This window comes from Poecilia reticulata, chromosome 4 (assembly GCF_904066995.2).
Source record: "Poecilia reticulata chromosome 4, P_reticulata-male-v2, whole genome shotgun sequence".
Lineage (NCBI taxonomy): Eukaryota > Metazoa > Chordata > Actinopteri > Cyprinodontiformes > Poeciliidae > Poecilia > Poecilia reticulata.
Window position 1 is genome coordinate 28,452,527 of NC_088833.1, and position 18,012 is coordinate 28,470,538.

At 39.1% G+C, this 18,012-nt stretch overlaps 2 protein-coding genes across 5 annotated transcripts in view; both read right to left on the reverse strand.

Annotated features, from left to right (window-relative positions):
* sned1 (sushi, nidogen and EGF-like domains 1) overlaps positions 1–7,281 on the reverse strand; it is a 34,902-nt gene extending 27,621 nt beyond the window's left edge. For 2 of the 3 annotated variants that reach the window (XM_017304524.2, XM_008407699.3), the window contains exon 1: positions 6,670–7,278. In XM_017304524.2, the coding sequence (XP_017160013.1) occupies positions 6,670–6,876 (207 nt within the window). In that variant the 5' untranslated portion in view covers positions 6,877–7,278. Of the gene's footprint in view, positions 1–6,669 lie in introns of all 3 variants that reach the window. The other variant, XM_008407700.3, reaches the window with a different exon arrangement.
* Positions 7,282–7,732: 451 nt separating this feature from the next.
* The window catches only part of crocc2 (ciliary rootlet coiled-coil, rootletin family member 2), a 54,175-nt gene continuing 43,895 nt past the window's right edge, over positions 7,733–18,012 (reverse strand). The window contains exons 15-27 of one of the 2 annotated variants that reach the window (XM_008407697.3): positions 16,348–16,586; positions 16,084–16,243; positions 15,839–16,000; positions 14,656–15,040; positions 14,076–14,206; positions 13,867–13,987; positions 13,628–13,791; positions 12,799–13,239; positions 12,299–12,448; positions 12,024–12,215; positions 11,364–11,495; positions 8,516–8,695; positions 7,733–8,426 (exon numbers count right to left, since the gene is read on the reverse strand). In XM_008407697.3, the coding sequence (XP_008405919.3) occupies positions 8,343–8,426; positions 8,516–8,695; positions 11,364–11,495; positions 12,024–12,215; positions 12,299–12,448; positions 12,799–13,239; positions 13,628–13,791; positions 13,867–13,987; positions 14,076–14,206; positions 14,656–15,040; positions 15,839–16,000; positions 16,084–16,243; positions 16,348–16,586 (2,541 nt within the window). In that variant the 3' untranslated portion in view covers positions 7,733–8,342. Of the gene's footprint in view, positions 8,427–8,515; positions 8,696–11,363; positions 11,496–12,023; positions 12,216–12,298; positions 12,449–12,798; positions 13,240–13,627; positions 13,792–13,866; positions 13,988–14,075; positions 14,207–14,655; positions 15,041–15,838; positions 16,007–16,083; positions 16,244–16,347; positions 16,587–18,012 lie in introns of both variants that reach the window. The other variant, XM_081606632.1, reaches the window with a different exon arrangement.

Consider the following 18,012-nt stretch of genomic DNA (forward strand, 5'->3'; position numbering starts at 1 on the left):
AAGAGATACAAAGAGAAGGAGAGAGAGAGAGGGGACGGCCTGCTGAGGCAGAGTTCAGGGGTCAGCAGGGGTCAGCCGGAGCGCCATCTGATACCAGGAAAAATAATAATAATAATAATAATAATAATAATAATAATAATAATAATACAAGAGCGAGGGCATAGGGAAGGATCGGCAGAATTCCCACATCTGCATGCCCACTAATGAGAGACCTGTGATGACAGCAGCCTGAAAGTGACCCATCCTTAAACCAGAATTAGTGCAGGAAATCCCAAAAAAGAAATAACATTATATATATATATATATATATATATATATATATTTTTTTTTTTTTTTTTAACATCTAATGTAGTAGCATCTGGAACTGCTTAAACAAGTGCATTTCCACCTTGCAGAGAGTCTTTCCAGGTGGCTTTGACATGGAAATAACATTTGAGGAAAATACATATTTTTCTCTTATTCTGACTGATCTGTGACATTCAGGGAGGGAAGGTTCTGTACCAAACTGATGTGAGAAAGTAAAGGGGTTCAGAGCCTTGAGTTGTGCTGTAGCATGACTTAGGTTGGAAACACCGGTAGGTAAGAGGTGGAATGAGTAGGGGGTGGACCAAATGGACTTAAAGGGGCAGTATTATGTATTTTCTAGTCACATTGTGTCATGTATTAGCACTATCAAGTAACTAAGTTAACTTCAGTTGTTTTAAAAATTCTCTACATATTGAATATGACTTAAAAGAGCTTTGCCTTTGTAATTTAGTGGCTTAAAATTTGGCTTCTGTCTCTTTAAATAAACTCCTGCTCTTCGTAAAACTCTGGAAGTCATTACAACTTGATGATTCTTTGAATAATCTGAATTATTGAGTACAACAACATTTAATTTATCTTTGGGATCATTAAAGTATGATTGAATTGTAATTTGAACATTCCTCCTCTATTAGCCCTTTATTACTAGCATTGCACTGAGAAGTAGCTCCTATGATAAACTCAGCAGATGTGCAGTTCCACCAGGTGTTTGCTAATTGCTGCTGGCTAGTCTGAAGGAGCTGAGTGGGGGAGTAGTGGAAGAGAGCTGCTCTGTGAGGCTGGGAGCTCAGAGGAGGAGCTTTGTCCTCAAATGTGGAGCTAGGTCCACCCAGGGGTTTTGCACAGCTGAATGGTTGCCATGGAGATTAAAGGATTTCTCAAACATGCATGAAAGAACCATGGCAACACTCCAGGTATGTTTTTGATGAGGGAATAACGTTACAACAAGATTTTACATAACACTGCCCCTTTAAAGTTTTATCACGATACATTGTGGGACTACTGTAATAACGATAAATGTGACGATGAGAGCTATTCATTATTTCTATTTTATAGGACTATGTCTGACTGCATGACACAGCAGTCATAGCTCCACAAACACAAATGCTCCCTTGAAAAACCAAGCCATTTGTAATACGTTTTTTTAGGACAGCAGTCACATAAAGAAATGTGATTTGTGACACTGAGCTGCTCACATTTGAGTTGCATTTAAACATATTTTCAAATTTATTGGCGCTCTCATTGAACAAAGAGTGGAGAAAATAGTAAAAATAACAATCCCGACAATACGGACACCGTTATTTGGAATCTATCATGACAACAATAAATCAAAATTCACATCATGGCAAGAAATTTATCACGATAAACCATTGACGATACGATAAATGCCCATCCGTAGCAATGAGTCAGTCATAGAAGATGTATACCTCACTTTAAGTGGTACCACTTCATACTGCAACAAACTTTTTCTTTATATTTTTTGGGATTTCTTTGCCAGATATATTCAGGATTTTTTGCTTGGGTGGTTTTCTTTAGAGCCAAGTAGTTTTATAGGCTAAAATAAACTTTCTTCTAGTTTAAGCTTAGCCAAAGCAAAGCTCTAAATGAAAAAGAGGGCCATAGATCAGCTTGGGAAAACGTTAGTTTTTCTTGTCAAAAAGTGAGGTTTCACAGCTACAACCTTGTGCAGGTAGCCAACAGGACCAGAGAAGGCCAATGCACTTGTAACGTCTCGGCCCTGGCTCAGAAAGAGTTGTTGACTGACAACAGACAACACATTTCTTTAATATATATCCAGTATATAGGTAATATTTCAGTTAGATATGTTTAATTGAACTATGTTGTATTTTAAATTATGAAAACTGCTGGAGGCTCTTACATTTTCCTTCTGCCTTTGGGATTGGTCTGCTCTTATAAAATCCAGTTTTTCAAACATAAAAAGACAAGAACTGCAGTTTACAACGACTTGTGTGCCAAAGAATTTAGTTCTAATATATTCTAAAAAAGTACATATCTATATAACTTAATTCAATCATTTTAATACTTCCCAAAAATAGTCAATTTCAGCTTATTGTCAAAAAGTTTTCTGTCTACAGAAACTCTGAAACTTTTGTCGAATCACAGAGTTGCATCATTCACTCCACTTGGATGAGCATCGAGGGACAAGGAGCAGTTTCATTTTGTTATTTACTTTTCAGCAATCCCTCATTCCTCTGTTACACCTTTAATACACTTACCTAAAAAAAAAAACATATAGATGCAACTCATCTACAGGAAAACTACCAGAATCAGACAGATTTCTCTTAACTGGCTCTTTTTTCTGTCAAGTAATTGCATCAATACTAAAACATCCCACCATTTTCAATCCATAAACACATCATCAACCATGATGCATGCATGAATTTAGGAAATCTTGTTATTCCTGTATTTTGTGTTGGGTTTTACAACTTCTGCCTCAAAAAAAAAAAAAAAAAAAGCCGAATATTTTTGTGTTTTGGATCTAAATTTTAACTTCTAGACTCAGTTAAAAGATAAATTGGACATCAAACTAAACCAGAAGAGCCTGAGTTGTGCATCTTTATGAAAAAGTATCCCTGTTGATAAAGGATAAAGACTTGACACATGCAGAAGCAAATAAAACAGCAGAGCATCTTGTTGCTCTGCAGGTTCCTTATAGTCAGGCAGAAAGAGAAAACAATTGCAGCACTGCATGCTTTAACAGCCTTCACCTGCTGCTTTATATTATTTGGAACTTCTCATTTACATTCCCCACTGCTACAGCCTGTGTTTTCCATTTGGGATAAGCTTCTGAAAGTTATTTGACTGAGAGCTGCTGCTCAGCTGCCTGAAACATCATCCTTTGTTTTTCATTGCAGCTGTTGTCCATTAAGAGCACATTGCTCCTAATAGGCCACAATCATTAATTCTTACATTTGTAGTTGCGCAGCAGATCATAGGATAATTAACTTTTTTGGGGGTGGTTTTTTATTTGTTTTGGTCCCATTAAATAAGGAATAAAGACATTTTTTGCTGATCATGTGGGATGAAATTAGGTTTGAACACTCTGCCACTCCCACCTGTCTGCTATACTTCAAGGTTCCACTTCCTTTTGTAATTGTGGTTGAGTTATTCTATGTTAAAGTCTTTTTTTTTGGTTGGGTTTGAGAAGATCTGTGACAATTTCTGGAATTATTTGATAAAAAGAAATATATATATATCTTGCCTAAATTTCTATTGTATTTCATATAGCTTCATACTGTTCAATGTTTTTCTCAGCACAGTAATGTGCTTTGTGCTTCACAGGGTACAGTTATTGTGGTTGTGCAACATTCTTCTGTTTACATTAACTGTGATGGCTTAAGATGGGAGAAAAAGGCCCTAAACATTATACATTTAGGTTTGTATTAAAAAAATTACAGAAGCAAACGTCTTCTACAGTCAATCAAGTTAGCTTAGTGTAACAGTGAAACGTCAACAATACCTTCACTGATAAATCTGTTTCTGAGTAATGAAACAACAGACCCCTGCAGACACAATCAAACTATTATTGGAATCACAACTTAAGCCAAATATAAGTAAAAAATTTTAAAAAGCCCAAAATGATGAGATGTAATGATGCACTCCACAGATCAGCTCTCATTGAGGAAAATAAGTTTGATTTCAACTATGGCCATTTCATAGAGCCATCTGTTTAAAGAGGCAGTATTATGTATTTTACAGGCATATAATGTAATTTTATAGCATTATCAAGTAACCAAGTTACTTGCTACTTGAAGTTAACTTCAGTTGTTATAAAAATGCTGCCTATATCAAATATGATTTAGAAATAATCTACTTTACTTTAATTTCTACAGGGTAAATTAAAGTAAAAAAAAACATTCAGAATTGCACAGAAAGAAACTTTCTATTATATTCAACTTAGACTTACTTTATTGTCATTGTACAGAGACACTATGTGAGAATATATATACACATACATATACATACATACATACAAGTGTTACTGTTGCAGGAAAGAAAACAATATATGTAGGATAAATGTACAAATAATAATATAGTGCTAAAAACAACATTGAACTGTTAAGACATTCAGTAAAGATATTGCACTTAGTGTTTTCATTTACTTAGTGTGTGAATATTTATATGTATGCATATACGTATTATAAATTTAATGTCTAATAGAAGTCTGGTTCTAATGAGATTATATTTCTGCCATAGTTTTCAGTGTCTACTGGAGGATTCATGTGAAAACTGCAATTTTTAATGATGCTAGTAATGCTGCACACACTAATTTCTCCTATAAGATTCTGAAGAGTTCAATGTGTTAACTCTGTAATGATTTGCATTAAAATTTTATTAAAAACTTTGCTCTCCCAAACATGTGCCAACTCATTGCTTCTGCTCCAAAAATCAATAATTAATGAGCAGCTGAACGCCTGATGAAAACTGAGTTTGGAAATCAGCTGCAAAAGAAACTGAATAGGTTATGTATATTTATAGTTTCCAAACAAGAAGTGGATTTGATCAGACGGGGATATTCTCACATTTGATCATAAACCTGTGTCGTTTCTCTGATCCCGGATGTCCTCCTTCATGTTCCTTATGCTCAACTTCAATGGGAATGGTTAATCTGAGTGCGATAATCATTCAGAACCTCCTAACGGGGGTTACGCACACACATCTGTGCTCTGTTAAAGTGATCGGTTGTTTCTCAGATACAAGCAGCCGGACAGTTCCAGAGGGGGAAGACCCCTGCCATGTTATCTGAGGTGTGGGAGGAGAGGGAGGGGAGGATGTGGAGGAAGAGTAGAAGAAGAGATCCCAGCAACACGAGAAAACTCCCAGATACAAAACCATAACAGTGGGACAAGCCTGGTTACTATGTGGCAGAAATAGGAGTGGAAGTTGGGAAAGACCCTGGGTTCAATAAAATAAGTTTAAAGTGACATTTAGAGATCACGGTAACTAAAGGTTGAATTCCCTCTGTGTCTGGAAATAGCACATATTAGGGATTATATAGTTCTAAAAAGGATCTGCTGCGAAAGGCTTCAGGGGCTCAAAAGCTTCAGTAATGCTAATGAAGTAAGACAGCACCCACACAGCGTCTAAAATCGGTCTGCTTCCACGGCTTCTTTGTGGCAGCCGCCCAGAGGCTTGGAGCGAGCTCCTGGGAGAAATTTACAAATTTATCCCTGAGAGCTGAGTGAAATACTATCTGCCTCCCGACGGCAGATATCGCCCCGCGGCCTGCACGCCTTGCAGCAGATGTTTAATGGATTCAGGTGAGCCGCTGAAAAGGGCGAGCATCATTTTAGGATGATTCATTCATTTATGGCATTTTCAGACACTTCAGAATTACAAACGACTGAAAATGCTGAGCAATATAAACACAACAGGGCACGTTTTCCCTGGTTTTCACGTCTGCTGTGATGCTAATTTGATCTGAGATTAACAAATCAAGCAGCCTGCAGCTTGTCTTATCTTGTCTAATTTGACAGGTGGAGATTAGCGTTATTGCATAAGGCTGAGAGAGAAATGGTGTTTTGGAAGACGACCTTTTGACCTTGCTAATTGTCATCATGGTTCCTCAGTCTTTTTAATGCCAGAGATCCCAACGGGAGGGGCGCTAAGGGGGTGGGGGGGACAGGCACGGCTCCAGGCGAGGAGGGGCAGATTTGGAGAGAAAGTGTGGATGCATAACCACAACAGGTGGTGTTGATTTAAGAGAGTTCTGCCTTTTCCTTTTCCATTTGCTGGAGCCGAACCCAATATATGACAAAGGCAGATCAAAGGATGCTTCGCTTGCGCTGCGCGAAAATCCTTGTCAAACCTTTCAGCTTCCTCCCAAGAGCACTGTTTTTGCTCTTTCTGGCGTGTGCATTTCCTCCCCTTCTTCCCAGCTTCTTGTGTGGAAGAATTACTCACAGATGCTGAACACAAACTGTCATTTCCCTCAGAAGGCTCTTTCGCAGATTTACTTTTAACGGCGGGTTACCACTGTTCTGCTAATAGTTTGGTCTCCCACGTGTGCTCGGGAGCAAGCAGAGTGCAGGAACGGAGCAGATGTAAGTAGAAAGGGAGAGCCCGGCATTTTTCTTTCTTTTTTTTTTTAAACAAATGAGATTATTACACAGCGGACTAAGTGAAAACTCTGAACGAGCTTTGCAGTGTAGGATTTGGCTGTGTACCAGATCTCATCTACACCCACCCTGCACAAATCACATCTTGTCAGCTTCAACTGCTACCTGCCCTTTACCCACACACACACACACACACACACGCACACACACATGCACATACTTGTGATGACATACCAAAACACATCCAACTCAGACAGAAAACACACAGTTCTTTTCATCAACTCACGTAGAGTCCCGAATGTCTGTCACCAAAGAATGGGAAGGCGACAGAGATTTCCCGGAACCCGGAGCCTCCGTCGTCCTGGGCGGTGGTCTGGGCGTCCCCCTGGTCAGGACCAAAGGGGTAGAAGTCCTCCAGGGACACGGCGGGTTCCACCCCGGGCAGCAGGGTGCAGAAGCAGGGCAGGAGGGCTTGCAGCACCAACAGCAGCATGGCCTTGGCCGCCCAGGGATGGAGCTGACAGCAGGCACCGTGGAAGGGAGGGAGGAGCTCACGCACCTCAGGCAACAAGTGCAGAGTGGAGCAGAACAGGGCAAGACTGGACGCTTTTTCCTCCTCTGAGCCGCAGCGAAGCCGGAGTCCTCCCCGACTGCTGCCCCCTCCTCGGATCTGCCTCTGCCTCCCCTCTCACTCGTCCTTTCAGCAGAAAGCTGGGCTTCTTGTGCGAGATGGGCGAATACAGCAGATTCCTTGCATTCTGTTTGCTGCCGGCCGCTCCGTGAGCTTACAGTCCCGTCTCACTGAAATGAAACAGGGTAAGAAATGAAAGAAGAGGGGTGTGGGGGGAGAGCAGTGTGATTCAGCTGAGATGTTTTTCTTTTTTTTTTTTTTTCCCCCTTTTTTAAAAACAATCCAGTGATTTGGTCCCTGATGGTCAGCTTAGAAATATCCTCAATAAAAGCTCTATTCTGCTTGCCAAAAGAGTTCTTTCAGCTTTTGGCCCCACCTCCCCCACAGGGGATTCACTACCTTGCATAATTAACTCTGTCCGGCCAATAGTCAGAGAGAGGTCGGTAACTGGATAACCACTGGGTGGATCTATGTTAATCAAAGGGCTGCTTTAAAGAAACTCTGTCAGATTTTCCCCCCCGCACAGTTAACCTCTCTCTATGTGCAGTTACTAACATGTTGGCTTTGAGATGAAAAAAAAACAAACAAAACAAAACAAAACAGAAAAAAACTCACACAGCATACAGAAAAGAAGTCAAGAGAATATTAAGCTTGATTAAAAGTAAGAAATATTTGAAAAACAGGATCATTAAGTCTTAATAAACACTTTCTCATGCATTTTTGTAAATGTCTGGATGTTTTTATTTGAAATAAATGAGCAGAGATGCTCAATGTGGTCGTGAAAGTTTACAATCTTTTTTGACTGAAAAGGATGGTGACTTTTTAACATTGTAGCACATGATAATATTTTTCGTAATGTGACATGATGCAAAACTTTCAAACAATTCTACATTTGCATTCACTAATAATTAAAGTTAGTTATTCTCATTTGGATCAATTAAACAATGAATTTGATCGTGTCAGAAAATGACCACATAACCATGATAACAAATGGGTGTGCAGATCAATCAAAACTCAAATTAATGAAAGATTTTCATCACGGGATAATTGGACAGATAAAGTTCTCTGAGCCACACAAAGCAATCCCACAGAACAATGTGGCACATCCAGTTCACTTCCGAACAATGCACTTTTTGTTTGTTGTTGTTGAGCTTTCTCGCAGATTAGCGTAATCCCGCACGCATGTGTGTCTACGGGGCGGCTGTGAACGCCTCAGCAGTGCGTTTTGTGCGCTTCCAAGTATGGCTGTGGCTTGACGCATGCAGATGTTGGAAAGTTTCCAGGTGGAGAGCGGAGGAAGAACACAGAGGCGCCACATACTTCACTGCCTACACACCGGGTTGTAGCATCTGAATGAAATATTCCTGACGCCTTGTCGTCTCTCGATCGAGCTGCTCTTTGAGAGCCAGCACCTGGGGGGACCAGGAAGGAGGAAGAATGTAGATATTTCTAATAAGAGGATAAGAGGAGCTGAATATATTTACAGCTGCAGGTATAATACCTGTTCCTCGAGGTGTCTGACCCTCTGGCAGTGAGCCATCTCTCTGGTCTCTAAGGACAGCTCTGCCTGGAGCCGACTGTCCCTCAGGCGCTCCGTCTCTAAATCCAGTTCCCTGTGATGATGGGCTGTCACCTGCAGGAGGTGCTGTGCATGAGCGCGCTCCATCTCTGGGATTTGGATCTATCAGCAGTTTGTTCAGTTTTTAAGGATTGAAAACAGAGAGTAGAAAGAAAATGATAAATCGGGGAAAGGGAAAACGTTCTTGTTCACTTTTTCTTTTGTAATCAGGAAACTGAAGGGACTTCTAAACTGACAGTTGTTTTTTCCAACCACAAGTTAAAAATCATTTTAGTACAAAAAAAAGAAATAAATAAAAAATCAGTAACACTTTATTTGAAGGGGTGTGCATAAGACTGACATGGTGCTGTCTTAAATATGACATAACACATGAGGGAGTCGTTATGAAGACTCCTTCGTGTTCAGGTACTCATTTATTTCAGAAATCAAAAACAATTAAGTGTAATACAATGTCTTGCAAAAGTATTTATATTACTTGAATATTTTCAAATTTTTTTACAGTCCTGCCACAGATTTTTTGTGTGTGTTTTATTAGGATTATATGTTGTATGCCAAGAGGAGATACAGAAGAAGAAAAAATGTATTCTAGCAAGACTGTGACAACAGTGATGGAAAAGACAGTGAAGTTCAGCAGTAGTTGGAAAGAACATGGGTAGATTTCCCACAACATATCTGTGTGAAGTGAGCTTCTCAAGCCTGGCTACTCAGTCTCTCTCTAAAAACAGAGAGAGACTGAGAGCTGTTGAGGAAGAGCTTTGTCTTTCTTCAATTTCTGCCAGGAAATCAGATCTGTTTTCATCCAAACATGCACAGGTTTCACAGTAGGTGGATAAAATATACAGATATTGACATTTTGTACATGCAACTCTTCATATTTTAACAGTGAAATCTTTCCCAAATATTATTGCTTCTTTCAGAATAAGAATTATTTTCTATATTCCAGCTAAGAGAATGCTTATGGATTAGTTTGTAAACCACTTTGATGTGTTTTACAATTCTTTAAATTTAAGACCACATTGTTGTGACACTGTTCAGGTGTATTTTTAAAGTGGACATGTTAAGTGCAATCTGAAATAAGAAATGTAAAATGTGATAAAAGAATACATTTTTGTGTTTATTTGATTCCTATTCAAGACACTTTTATAAGAATGACTATATAGGTGGCTACAGAGTATCTTTGTTTACATTTTTGGTTGGTGGTGTGCCTCGTGATTTTTTCAATTAAAACAATGTACCTTTGCTCAAACAACGTTGAAAAACACTGTTTTAATATATATATTTTTAACAAATCTAATTCAGATAAACACAACAGGACTAAGTCGAACATTGATCAACATATCTCATGTGTATTTGCTTGATGATTTTGATAGAGCCATACGCAAAATGTAATGTTCATTGCATGTTTCATAAATGGTGTCATGATGTTTTTATGATGTAAAGTACTTTGAACTGCCTTGTTGCTGAAAATGTGTTACACAAATAAACTTGACTTGACTTAAACTTGACTTTTACTTTGGTACCCCTAAATAAATACAGCAACTCTTGGATGTGCACTCCACAAAAATGACCTATATGAAAGAAAAGATCCTGATACAGTCTTGGGAAGTTCTTTTTAAAGTCTGCTGTTAGCCATGTAAAGGACACAGCAAACATGTGGCAGTGCTCTGGTCAGAGGAGACCACAATAAAACCTTTCAGCAACCTTAAATTTTTATGGTTACTGACTATTAACTCAATAGACCGTCATTAGGTGAAGCATGCTGGTGACAACATCATGCAGAGAGGATGGAGCTTTTTTCCCAGCAAGGATGCTGGTCAACAGTTATGGGGGATGACTAACTAAATACAGGGCAATCTTGAAAGAAAGGCTGTTATATGCTGGCAAAGACATAACAGTGACAGAGCTTCAAGCTTCACCTGACCCTGATGTTTAATGTTTCAATTGCTGATGTTTGTGTTTTTATCATGTAAAACACTTTGAACTGCCCTGTTGCTGAAATGCGCTATACAAGTAAACTTGATTGGTTGACTGATTGATTAAACATACAGCCAGAAATGAAAAAAGAAAGGTTTAGATCAAACCATATGTTAGAATTAAAGATGCACCGATCCGATACCAATACCTGTATCAGTTCTGATACAGGTATTGGTATCATGACAATGTGCAAAGTCCATAAGGGTAGATCTATTCAGTCTAATTCTATGCTTTGTGCTCTAAAAGACGTCATGTTTTATTATTTATTTTACATAATATTTAGAATTCCTAATTGCATTTCAGAACCATTTGAAAGACGGTTTGTTGCAGTTTTGTTTTTTACATGTTTGACCAAAGTAGTCAACCTATTTTCAGTTTCTTTGTTTGTTTTTTTTCCATTGGGCATTATAATCCTAATTGCACTGACTGAACAAATCAAAGTTTGACCAAGCTTGTGAAGCTATTGGTGTATTTAAGTGTGCTGCACTGGTGCAGACTGTTTTAAAAAAGAAACATTTTAAGTTAATTCAGCACTGTTTTTCTGCATCGGATTGGCTGATGTTAACCTCGGATATCTGGATCGATATCGGAAGGGAAAAAAGTGGATCGGTAGTTAAAATGGCCAAAAATCCCAATAAAATACGTGAAAGCGAGAAAAAGATCGAAATACATAAACATTTTGATAAGTAATGATAACACAAGTGAGCTAGAACTGATTGAAATTTCCCAAAAAAATGTTTTCACCTCATTCAGAACAGGTCTTTCCTCATGGCCCATGTTGCAAGGATCTTCTTACCTTGAGAGTCTGAACTACTTTCTGCTCTTCAGTCAGCTCTTTCTCCAGACTTTGCAGCGTCTGCTCCAGCTGAACTTTCTTCCTGGCAACAGATACTACCTCCTCTTCTTTCCTGAGTCTCTCCATCTCCACCTGACAACAGAGAAAAGGTAATAAACTCACCATGACTCTTCCAACACTCAAATTCTAGCATGTTTGTAGCACAAATCAGAAAAATTGAGTTTGTCTTGTGGATTTTTTAGAACTTTATACCAAAAAACACAGCTAAAATGTAGCAAAAATGATTAAATTATAAAAATATTTTGTTCTTGTAAGACTCAGTGTACCTTATGGCCTCAGCATCTGCATGTATTCATAGAGTCCAGAGTGTGGCAGCAAGGTCTCTGAGCAACACTAAACACATACTACTTCAGTTCTGGCTTCTTTTGTATAAAGGCTTCCAGCAGTTGCAGAATTGAATTTAAGATACTTTAATTACATTTAAAGCCAATTGTGGCTTGGCGTGCTCATATAATTCAGATGTTTCAGATTTTTTTGTTCTTTTCACCAAAAAAACCTTTGAAGGCTTTACAGTAGAAAGTTTATTTTTTATACATATATAAATATAGAGTTCTTTAAAAAGTACTTTCAAAATGAGGCTGTTAAAATGAGCAGACTCACTTTCTCTAATGCCTTTCTAAGTGCAGACTTGTCTTTACTGAGGTGTGTCAACGCCTTCTCCATCTTTGCTTTCTCGTTCTGAAGCTTTTGCAAAGAGCTCTGCATGTTGGAGAGCTTTTTCTGCAGTTCCTTCTTCTCTCTGTCAATGTGCATGGACGCTTGTAGTTGAGCCTCCTCCTGTTGCTTCTGACTCTGTAACAGAGTTTATCAATTTATACTTCAGAAAAGAGCCTCGACCTTTGCAGTATCACTCGCAGGAGTACAGTGTGGCTCACCTCCTTCAGCATCCGGTTACTTTTCTCCAGCTCAGATATTCTAACATATAAATCCTGTTGTGCTGAGTTAAGGCTCTGGGTTTGCTCAGTGAGTGAGTAGTTCAACCTCTTACTTTCTGAAAGTGCGTCCCGGGTTTTATCCAAACTCTCCTACAGATATACAGATATTAAAATACACTTTCTAGAATCACACAATTTCATGAAAACATTGCGAGTTTGTACAATTTTATTAGTTCTTTATGTTATAATGAGATTTCTCTGAGGAGGAGCTTTATCCTCGAAGACAGAGCAAGGGCCACCCAGTCGTTTTGCACAGCTGAATGGTTGGCATGGGACATTAAAGGATTTCTCAAAAATACATGGAAGAATCACGGCAACACTCCAGATATGTTTATGGTGATAGAATAACATTATAACATGATGTAGAGCTCAAAAAAGTCGATTTTACATAATACTGCTCCTTTAATTGGTATTATGAGAAACTGTCCTACACCCTGTACCTGCAGCAGTCTTCGGTCGTCCTCGCCTGCAGTCAGAACCCTTTGCAGCTCAGTTACTTGCTCCTGCAAACCTTCGGTGTTCTTCCCGGACCGACTTATGGTATTTGAAAGCGTACGGACCTGTTCCCTCAGCCCGTTCTCATGCTGCTCAGCTCGAGTCAGAGACACCGCCAAACTCTCCTCGCTGACCCTGAGAGCTGCGCATTGATCTTCACTCTCGCGCAGTTTTCGTCTCGCTTCTGTAAGTCTTTCCTGAAGTGCGGCAGCTTCTGCATCCAGCTCTGCTGTTCTGAGGTGGGCCCTCTGTAGCTCGCCTTGTAGGGTGCACTGAGAAAGCTCCAGGTGGTTCGCTCTGCTTTGTGCTGCTTCCAGAGATTTTTTCAGTTTCTGGTTTTCAGCATTTGCACACGTTTCTAACTCCTGCAAGACCTCCAACTTGTCCTAAAGGAGATATTTCACACAGACCTTTAGTAGATCTTCACAAAGGCAACACAATGTGTGTGTTGCACATCATCATATTCCTATAAAAATGTCCTAAGTCCTAATAAATATTTATTATTTATTTATAAATAAATAATGATATAGGAAGGTGATGATATACAGAACATGATGATTTGGCTTCCATGGCAACAGATTTAGATGGTAACATTGGTTTCTGTTTTTTAAATGTCAGAGCATGTGAAGAACTTTGTGTTGATGTGTTATTCTCATGGCTTCCCTGCTCCCTTATTGGAGACGCTACTGAACAATGCAACATAAACATTAATGTGTATGTTTGAAGCCAGTCTTAGTCTCTTGGAAAATCACTATCCATATGTCTTCAACATACCTGCAATAACCTGCATTTAGTCTGAGAGGCTTGAAGAGAAGTCTTGAGCTGAGCCAACTGACCCTCAAGGTTTCTGCTTTCCTTCTCTTTACAATGTGCAACATCCTGCTGCAGGGTGAGGGACGTTTGCACCTTATGCAACTGTCGTGTCATTTCTTGTTTTCCTAAAGCAGTAAGCACATTGCATATGTCTGTCAGTTAGCAACTGATATTTTCTGATTGTTGGTGGGATTCCTTACCCTCCTCTGATAGCCTGAGGGAGCGCTGTACCTCCAGCAGCTGGTTGAGCGATTTCTCCTGAGAGACTTTCAGCTCAGTCACACGTTGACTCAGACTGACTATCTGGGCCTGAGCTTCATCCTAAATCAGAAAGATGATTCACAGTTAAGATTTTGTTAAAAATTTAAAGAATAGGATTATAATATGTTAGTAAGACTTTGATTTATGCCTTTTCTCTTCGAGCGTCCTTGAGTTCCTTCATGAACTCCTGCAGAGTTGCTTGCACAGATTTCACATTTAATTCTTCATCTTCAGAATTAAGCAAGGGTAGTCCAAATTCTTCTGGTCCATACTCTCCCTCTGACAAGAAAAAGCATGCCTTAGTTTCCCTACTCTCAAAAGAAACAAAGATAACTGCAGGGTATCTTCACTTGAAAAACACAAAATCTTACCAAGCATTCTTCTAGCACAAATATCTTCGTACACTTGAAATAAGACAAAACTAACTCACAATTAACCTTTTAGCAAGATATAAGAGCTTGTTTTAAGTCAGTAATTCCTTAATATTGATGGCAGATTATTTTACTTATAACATTGGAAAAATGTCTTGTGAGATAATCTGCCAGTAGAACCAGTACTTTTTCATCAATATTAAGGAATTACTGACTTAAAACAAGTTCCTACATCTTGCACAAAAGTTACTTGCAAGTTAGTTTAGTCTAAAATGTACTGATATATGCACTAGGAAAATGTTTTGGAAGATTTTGTGTTTTTTGTAGTGTTGCAGCATGATACAATGTCATCTTTACCCATCACATGGAAATGTCTCCTTGAGGGGGAGGAAGATCTTGTTTGCGATCCACGTTTGTGCCACAGCCTCACACGGTTGACACCAACAGTGCAGTGCAGAGCTGCATTCACCCTTGCCAGCTGGTGCTCCAAGTCCCGACATACACCTTTGCTCAGACTCAGCTGTTCCTCCAGGCTCCGGGTCTTGTTGTCAGCCAAACTGAGTTTGACAGAAAGTTCACTGATTTGTGTCTTGGAGTCCTCCAGCACATCTTTGAGCTGAGCTGTGGTTTCTCTGTGCCTCTGGTCGTTCTGTTGCTGATTGGCTTCTCTTTCATGCAGCAGCTCTCGGTTTTGCCGCTCAGCTGTTTCCAGTTCCATCACATGGCACTGCAAACCTGCAACCTGCAAACAAAGCCACAGTCCTGTCTGTGTGCACTGTGCAGGCAATGTGTTGTGTGGTGACTTAAATAGCTTAATGTCCCTTATAATATTTTACTTTTAAAGGCAGGACAGTGTTTTGAAACACATTTGTTGAGTCCTGTAAACTAGCTGGACTTTACTGCTTACATCTTTAAGTACATGAATGTAAACAAAAGATGATTTAGCAAGCATAATATGGAAACTTTTATTTAGAAACTCATCTGACCTTTGCTATTTCTATTGGAATTAGATAAACTAAAAGATTTGCTCAAGTGATTTTGAAAGAATATCAAAACGATAGTTTAGTAAAGAGCATTAAAACAAAGACTTGGCTCATTAGATCTGGTGTGATTCTCAAAAGACTTTGGGTTTTTTGAAAGAAGTTGTGATTGAGAAGATAGTAATGTTGACATAGTTTGCATTCCAACGTTGCATTAAATTATCATAATTTACAAAATCATGCAAAGTTGGCACTTTTAATGGACTTTTAATGCAACTTTTAGAGCAACATTGCATTAAAAATGTTATTATTTACCGAATGACACTTCATGACAACTGTCATAAACATTCATAAAGACTTCTTTATGTTCATGACTGATGTTATGTCATGTTTATGACAGTCTCATGTCAGTCGTATGCACACTCCTTCAAATAAAGTGTTACCAAATATGATAAGGGGGAAAAATCCAAAAGCCATTAATGAAGAACTCAGAAACAATCAGAAAAGAAAACACAAACGAAAAGCAAAACACCAACACCAGTAGATCATTTACCATTTACCTCACTGAGCGCTGCTTCCTTGGCAGCCTCGCTCTCCAGCGCTCTCTGACTGAGAACAAAAGCCTCCTGCTGTGCTTCCTCTGCCCTCTGTTCCTTCTGACATACTTGGCTCTGCAGCTCCACCAGTTCCTGCTTCTGGCGTCTGTTCTTGCTTTCCAGGACCTTTATCTGACAGCATAAAGATTCCACAAACTGATTCAAGCAAAACATGAGACAGATATTATAAGTCGAAGTAATCCTACCACCTGTCTGCGTAGTTCTTGCAGCTCTCTGCGGGCCTCCAGATGAGACTTCTCCAGCTCCCTCATAGAGCTCCTCAGACTGGTTGCTTCTTTGTGTGTTGAGCTGCTACTTTCTTCCAAGATGGACTCGTTATGTTGCTTCTCCTCCAAAGCTCGTCGGAGGCTGGGCAAGGTAAATTTAAACGGGCCGTAACATTAAAATTGAGCATTTTCTTGCTACAAAAATAGACTTTGAAGAACATATCCAAACTTGTGGGATGGCTGCACCTGTTGTTTTCACTCTCCGCTCTTTTGATGAAAGCTCTGAGCTCCTGATTAGAAACCTGGATGGCTTCTCTCTCTCTGGTCTCATCAGCCAATTCTCGCCTCAGCTCCAGTGCTTCTTTTCGTAACTTGTCTCGCTCCTGCACACAGCCTTGAAGCTCTCTGTGAGCCTCGGTCAGATCTTGTTTCCCTTCAAGAAGACTATCGTCTGCCTCTTGAAGCCGACGACGAAGATCCTCTAACTTGATGACCAAATAAAAAAAAACATGGAGTGCAATATAATTGAGGATTTATCTGACGATTACTTATGAAGGCAGTAAATTTTGATACAATAGTATGCTGCAAAAACAAAATCTTACCAAGTATTTTTGGTATAGTTTCTAATGCAAATATCTCAGTACATTTGAAATATGACAAAACAAATTTTTCAGCAAAATATTGGAGCTTGTTGAGAGTCAATAATTCCTTAATATTGGTGAAAAAGTTCTAGTTGTGTTGGCAGATTATTTCACTTAACATGAGAAAAATGTCTTGTCCTCATGGAATTCTTTGTCACTTTCAAATGTATTAAATCAAACAAATTTCATTAACAGATAACCCTGGTAAATACAAAACACATTTTTTTTAAATTAGAAGAAAGTCTGTGACTTCACTGTGGATTAATTTGTGCAAACTCTTCTTTGCACATTTGTTTTAAATCTGTCATAATGGAGGATTTTTGACCATGATCATTTTAAGCTCATCCTGACAGAATTCATTGTCTCATCAGTCAATGCTCGTCTGCTAGCAGCAGTTCCATCCCATCCCACCACTGAGCTTGAGTTTCTTTTTCTGAAATACCAGGTTAGCCTTAAAAGAGGTGCATCAGGAAGCACACCTTCTAAAAAGTTATTTTTCTGTCTCATCAGTCCACAAAATATTTTCCAGAAAGTCTCAGATCATAAAACATGTTTTTCTGGAAAATGTGAAATCTGCCTTATGGGGATTCTTTTCGGCCAACAGTGGTTTTAGACTTTCTCGTAAAGTAAATGCCATTGTTTCCTAGTTTCTCTTCTTATTGTTAAATCACAAACACTGACTCTACCTGAGCCAGGTGAGGCTCATGGTGCTTTGATGTTCTGGGTTTTTTGTAATTTATTGCTGGGTGAACTGTAGATGCACTCTTGTAATTATTTTGGTAGGCCTACTGGGACGGCTCTCACTTTGGTTCGCTTGAGTCCCAAAGTCTTAGAAACGACTTTGTACACTTTCCCAGTTGGACAGAAGAAATGACTTTGTTTCAGATCTGTTCTTGAATTTATTTAGATCCTTGCATGATGTGATGCTTGTTGAAATCTTTTAGCTTGATTTCTGTTGTCCGGTAGTTTCTGTTTTTCATAACATAGGTTTAGAGGTTCTAAAAAACACCTGGCTAATCACTGAATTCATCAGTTACCAAAGAGGGCCAATAGTTTTTCATTTATGGCTAGGTTGAGTTGAGTACTTCTTTCCTTTTTGAATCCTCCTGCTCTTTTTGAATCTCCACCTAATATTTTTTATCAGTGTTTTGCTGAGTAGTATGTCGTATAATGAGCTCAGCAGTGCCACCAGGGTTTTGCTAATAGCTGCTGGCTAGTCTGAAGGAGTTGGGCGGAGAGTCACAAGCGAGGGCTGCTCTGTGAGGCAGAA